Source organism: Musa acuminata, chromosome BXJ3-9 (assembly GCF_036884655.1).
Source record: "Musa acuminata AAA Group cultivar baxijiao chromosome BXJ3-9, Cavendish_Baxijiao_AAA, whole genome shotgun sequence".
In the NCBI taxonomy this organism is placed as follows: Eukaryota; Viridiplantae; Streptophyta; class Magnoliopsida; order Zingiberales; family Musaceae; genus Musa; species Musa acuminata.
Genome location: NC_088357.1, coordinates 21,914,438 through 21,919,289, shown reverse-complemented (window position 1 = coordinate 21,919,289; position 4,852 = coordinate 21,914,438). Strand labels below are relative to the sequence as shown.

Here is a 4,852-nt window from a genome sequence, read left to right as displayed (position 1 = left end):
GACGTGGGATGCTTCGATAGGGAGAGATAATTAAAGTAGGAAGAATCATGTTGGGCCGGAGGAAAACGTGTCAGAAGATTGGACATCAGGCTGGAGGATCGATCGATGTATCGATAGAAAGCTTCGGGCCATGGATTCAAGTATCGGGCCAAGAAGAGTAGATATTGCGCCAAGGATATCGGAGTTGCGGAGGTCAACTGGCCGATTGGGCAATAAGCCGCAAGATCGGACGATGCGCCGAAGAATCGGACGAAACGTTGATGACATGCTAGACAACATGATTCATACTTAGTGATAATTTTCTAGACTGAAGTGTGTTTTTGTGTGTACAGGATTAACTACAATAGCAAGGCATAAAGTAAAATGAAGTCCCGGAGTCAAGAACGTAATTTCGTTGGGAGTTCGAGAGTTCATCGAAAGTTTGGACGTTCATCGGAACTTCTGCTGGAACCAACCAAGAAGTCCAGGAGCTTGCCAAAGAAGCTTGTCGAAACTCACCAACAAGATCGTCGTGAAGTCTAGGAGCTAGTTGGGAGACCATCAGAACATTGCTGAGAGATCGTCGGAAGTTCGCCGGAAGCTCGTCGGAAGAAACCAGACTTATTTTGCTTAGATTATGTCTTAGGAATCATTGTTAGCACATAATTAGAGTTGGGATTGGGAGGTAATCTCAACAACTCTGTTAGGGGCTAATTGGGCCCTAAGTTAGATTGGTTTGAGCCAAATTCAAGGCCCAACCAGGGTGCTGAAACCCTGGCCGGTGGTGGCACCGCTTGGGGAACAGCACCCCAGGAAACCTGGGCAGTGGTACCGCCTAGGCTAGGTGGTGGTACCGCCCTTGTTCGACAGTGGTATCGCCCAGTAGCAGATCCTGCGACGGTAGTACCACCCAGGAACGACGGTGGTACCGCTAGTACCTAGGAAACCTAGGATGAGACCTTTTTAGGCTCCAAGCTTGAATCAACTTGAAACCTATAAATACCCCTCTAATCCCTAGTTAACTTATACAAGCATAGAGAATTCAAAAGTGAGAAAACGCTACTGCAATCTCTTTAGAAATTCCCTCCTCCACTCTAAGTTGAGAATTCTATAAGAGAGGAGTGAGTTCTCGTAAGGGTTATCTCCTAAACTTGTAAAAAGGAGAAAAGGGTTGTAAAAGGGTAGTTGATCTTCGCCCGTTGAAAGAACATCGATAGTAGATGCTGGTGGCCTCGATAGAAGAGGAATCGGCGAAGTGGATGTAGATCACGACGACTAAACCACTATAAAATCTAGTTTGTATTTACTTCTTACTATTTACCATATTGCAAATTGAATTCCTCTTTCACTACGTTTTCGTACAATTTCAAGTTAACATCTTTACGAAACCGATTTTATCGAAATCAAAACACACAGAGTTGGAATTCGAAATTGTAGGTATATAGTTTAGTCTCATAAATATAATTAATCGATTATCCGATGAATCTGTCGATGACATCTTTGTAGCAGTTGTGAAAAGATAACATAAATAGAGAGTGCATATGAATCTGTCGATGACATCTTTGTAGCAGTTGTGAAAAGATAACATAAATAGAGTGCATGAGGTTCCCTTTATTTTACCTTTTACAACGTCATCATGACGATGATGCATGAGCACATGATACCCACAACATCACAAAAAGCATGATATCAATGATACAGTTGGGATAGTCCTGAGTCTCTTCTTCATGTTTGCCCATCAAAAATAACATAAGAGAAATAAAAAGGTTACACGAGTATATTCCGCGAAACAATAGTTGCAACCTTCTCAGGAGCCATTAGCATTACCACTTGATGGGTCCCCCGAAAGGCTCGTTTCGCCACCCAACCATAGACCAACACATGTCTCCATTTACATATCGGATGAGATAAAGAAAGAAATCCTTTACGAGTATAATAATTTTTTCAAAAATACCCTCATTTACTATAGTCTTCCTTTGATACTCACATCATAATCGTACAATGATATGAGGTATAGGTTAAAAGATGAATGAATTAGATCAAAGACATTACTTATTTCGAAGACAGTAGGAATGACAATGGATATGCTAAAAGTCCTATACGTTGTCATAATCATTTATCAATTAGTACAATCCCTGTCTAGAATTTATTCCAAGCTTGATTAAAGGATATCAGAATTTTAGAGACAGTAGGAATGATAATGGATCTCAATCAGCTACCTTGACATCGATCTCATTAAACTTACCTACTTCTGTACTTGAACTTATTCGAATATTGATTAAAGTATCTAGGAATTTGATTGAAAAATGCTGACTCAGAGAGAGAGAGAGAGAGAGAGAGAGAGAGAGAGGGGTCACCACATGATCACATGAACCATCAGCAACAGTATAGGATTGTGACGTGCGAATTGGATGAATCCGATATACAAAGGTGATTGGACCGACATTTATTTTTCTGGGTGACGTCACTCCTCGTACCGGCGTGACCCGAACTGGGTTGGCACAAGAAACGGAAACGGGACTTTCACACACCCGGAACTCACCGTGGGCCCCATCCCGTCCCCCTCGACACGTCCCCAACGCTGTCCGCCGGAGCGGACGATATCACGCACCGTCCCGGAAGAGGCCGTTCGCTGACCCAGCGGAATCCCCGGGCCAACGCTATCGGCACGCCCACTACCCTCCTCTTCCACCCCCCCGCCTGCCCCAACACACACACACATCCCTCTGGCCCTTTATAACCCCTCCTCCTCCTCCTCCTCCCTCCTCCTCCTCCTCCTCCTCTCTCTCTCCCCTATAATTAATTCCCTAGAGATGGAGATAGATAGCACCGACTCGTCCTCCGGCATGAAACATCAACCTCAGCAACAGCAGCAGCCACCGCCACAACCGCACCTCCCGCCGGGCTTCCGTTTCCATCCCACTGACGAGGAGCTCGTCGTCCACTACCTCAAGAAGAAGGCCGCCTCCGCCCCGCTCCCCGTTGCCATCATCACGGAGGTCGATCTCTATAAGTTCGACCCCTGGGAGCTCCCAGGTCCGTGTCTGTTCCTTGATTTGCATTCACCATCAGCCCTTGTTTGATCCTGTAGGACTGCTTTTATCCTTCCTAGTCGTTGATCGATCGTGGTTTATGTAGGCAAGGCGAGCTTTGGAGAGCAAGAGTGGTACTTCTTCAGCCCCCGGGACCGCAAGTACCCGAACGGGGCGCGGCCGAACAGGGCGGCCACGTCCGGCTACTGGAAGGCCACAGGAACGGACAAGCCCGTGCTGACGTCCGGTGGGAACCAGGTCAAGGTCGGAGTGAAGAAAGCCCTCGTGTTCTACCGTGGGAGGCCTCCCAGAGGAATCAAGACTAACTGGATCATGCATGAGTACCGGCTCGCAGATGCCAGCAGCAGGTGCTGCCCTGATAACAACAACAACAGTAACAGCAACAGCAACAGCAGCAGCAGTAGCAGCTGCAGGCCACCCCACGGTGGCCACATGGCGAACAAGAAGAGGGGCGGATCCCTCAGGGTAAATTACTGCCATATACTCAGAACCATCACTGTTACATGACAATCCCTGTTGCTTATGGTTCATGCAGCTGGACGATTGGGTTCTGTGCCGCATCTACAAGAAGAACAACAGTAGCGACGTCGGTGTTGACATGAGGGCGATGCAACGGGACAGGGAAGATGCCATGGACGACATCCTCGGGGCCGCACCATCTCTAGCTCAGCAGACGGCGGCGACAGGCGGGCAGCCTGACTCCGGTCCTCTACCTCAAAGACCTCCGACCAACTACAACGCACTGCTCGAGAACGACGAGACCTTTTTTGAGGGACTACTCGCGAACGAGGTTGGGCTGCCGTCCAACCCCATCACCCATCTTGCTGCTGCTGCAGCAGCGCCAAGGGCCCAACTCAACCTTGCGCTGCTTCCGGCCGGTACCTTCCCCACGAGGAACCCTCTTGCCTCTGCATACTGGACCGATTCCACCGACATCGCAGCACCATCGGCCAAGAGGTTCCACACCGGCGATGGCAATATCAGTAGCAGTGCTGCCAACAAAAACAATACCAGTAGCTGCAGCAATGGCAGTGCCACCAACGATGATGGTGGCCATGAAAATCAGATGATTCTCAACCAGATGCCGCATGGAACAACATTCCATGACCAAATGATGCTTCGACAACTGAGGGATGGTGGAGCCATCTTCCAGCAGCCATACCAGCTCCCCGGAGTGAATTGGAGCTCCTAATTGACGTGTTTTTAGAGGTGAGTATTGATATTCCTGTCTGTCTGTCCTTTAACGGCCCATAACATACGTGGAAGAAGGCTCGATGAAGGGGTAGCTGCTAATGCCAAATCCCTCAATTTCCCATCATTCCCTGCCACTTCAACAGTGTAAGTATTGGCTTACTGTTGGATAGGAGAACAGAGATTGCAAGTTTCAGACTATAAATACAGTTGGATTCTTAATAAATAGGAGGGAGAGAGAGAGAGAGAGAGAGAGAGAGAGAGAGAGAGAGAGAGAGAGATCAGATATAGCAATTCTCTAAACAAAAACAAGCCAAGCAGTGAGTGTTACTCATATAATCGGAAGTTCTATATAAAACTGAACTTATTGTAGTTATTCATGATTTCTGTTTCTTCAGAACACAAAACAACCCAGTGTAGCTCTTGTGGTATTAATTCAATCATCTAAAAGTTATATTCACATATAAGCTATTACAGCATGCCAATTCCCTCCCTCAGTACAAGATAAAGAGCTTCGAGTTATGTTGTGCTACAAGTATGATTCATTCTGCTGAATCCGCTTATGCTGTTGCATTATGAATTGTACGATCACAGACCGCCCATATATGCTCTGTTTCTGGTACATGAAT

At 47.0% G+C, this 4,852-nt stretch overlaps 1 protein-coding gene across 1 annotated transcript; it reads left to right on the top strand.

Moving 5' to 3' along the window:
• The first annotated feature begins 2,532 nt into the window (after positions 1 to 2,532).
• On the top strand, positions 2,533 to 4,511 carry LOC103998419 (NAC transcription factor NAM-B2-like). The gene is made up of 3 exons (XM_009419892.3): positions 2,533 to 3,015; positions 3,118 to 3,497; positions 3,568 to 4,511. Exons 1-3 carry the CDS (start codon positions 2,793 to 2,795, stop codon positions 4,222 to 4,224), a joined length of 1,260 nt encoding a protein of 419 aa, XP_009418167.2. The 5' UTR covers positions 2,533 to 2,792; the 3' UTR covers positions 4,225 to 4,511.
• Positions 4,512 to 4,852: the final 341 nt, after the last annotated feature.

Excerpts from the sequence above, each read along its gene's own strand:
- LOC103998419 (XM_009419892.3), top strand. The coding sequence starts at position 2,793 with ATGGAGATAGATAGCACCGACTCGTCCTCCGGCATGAAACATCAACCT. Across the intron at positions 3,016-3,117 it reads CGACCCCTGGGAGCTCCCAG|GCAAGGCGAGCTTTGGAGAG; the intron begins GTCCGTGTCTGT and ends TGGTTTATGTAG. Across the intron at positions 3,498-3,567 it reads AGAGGGGCGGATCCCTCAGG|CTGGACGATTGGGTTCTGTG; the intron begins GTAAATTACTGC and ends TGGTTCATGCAG.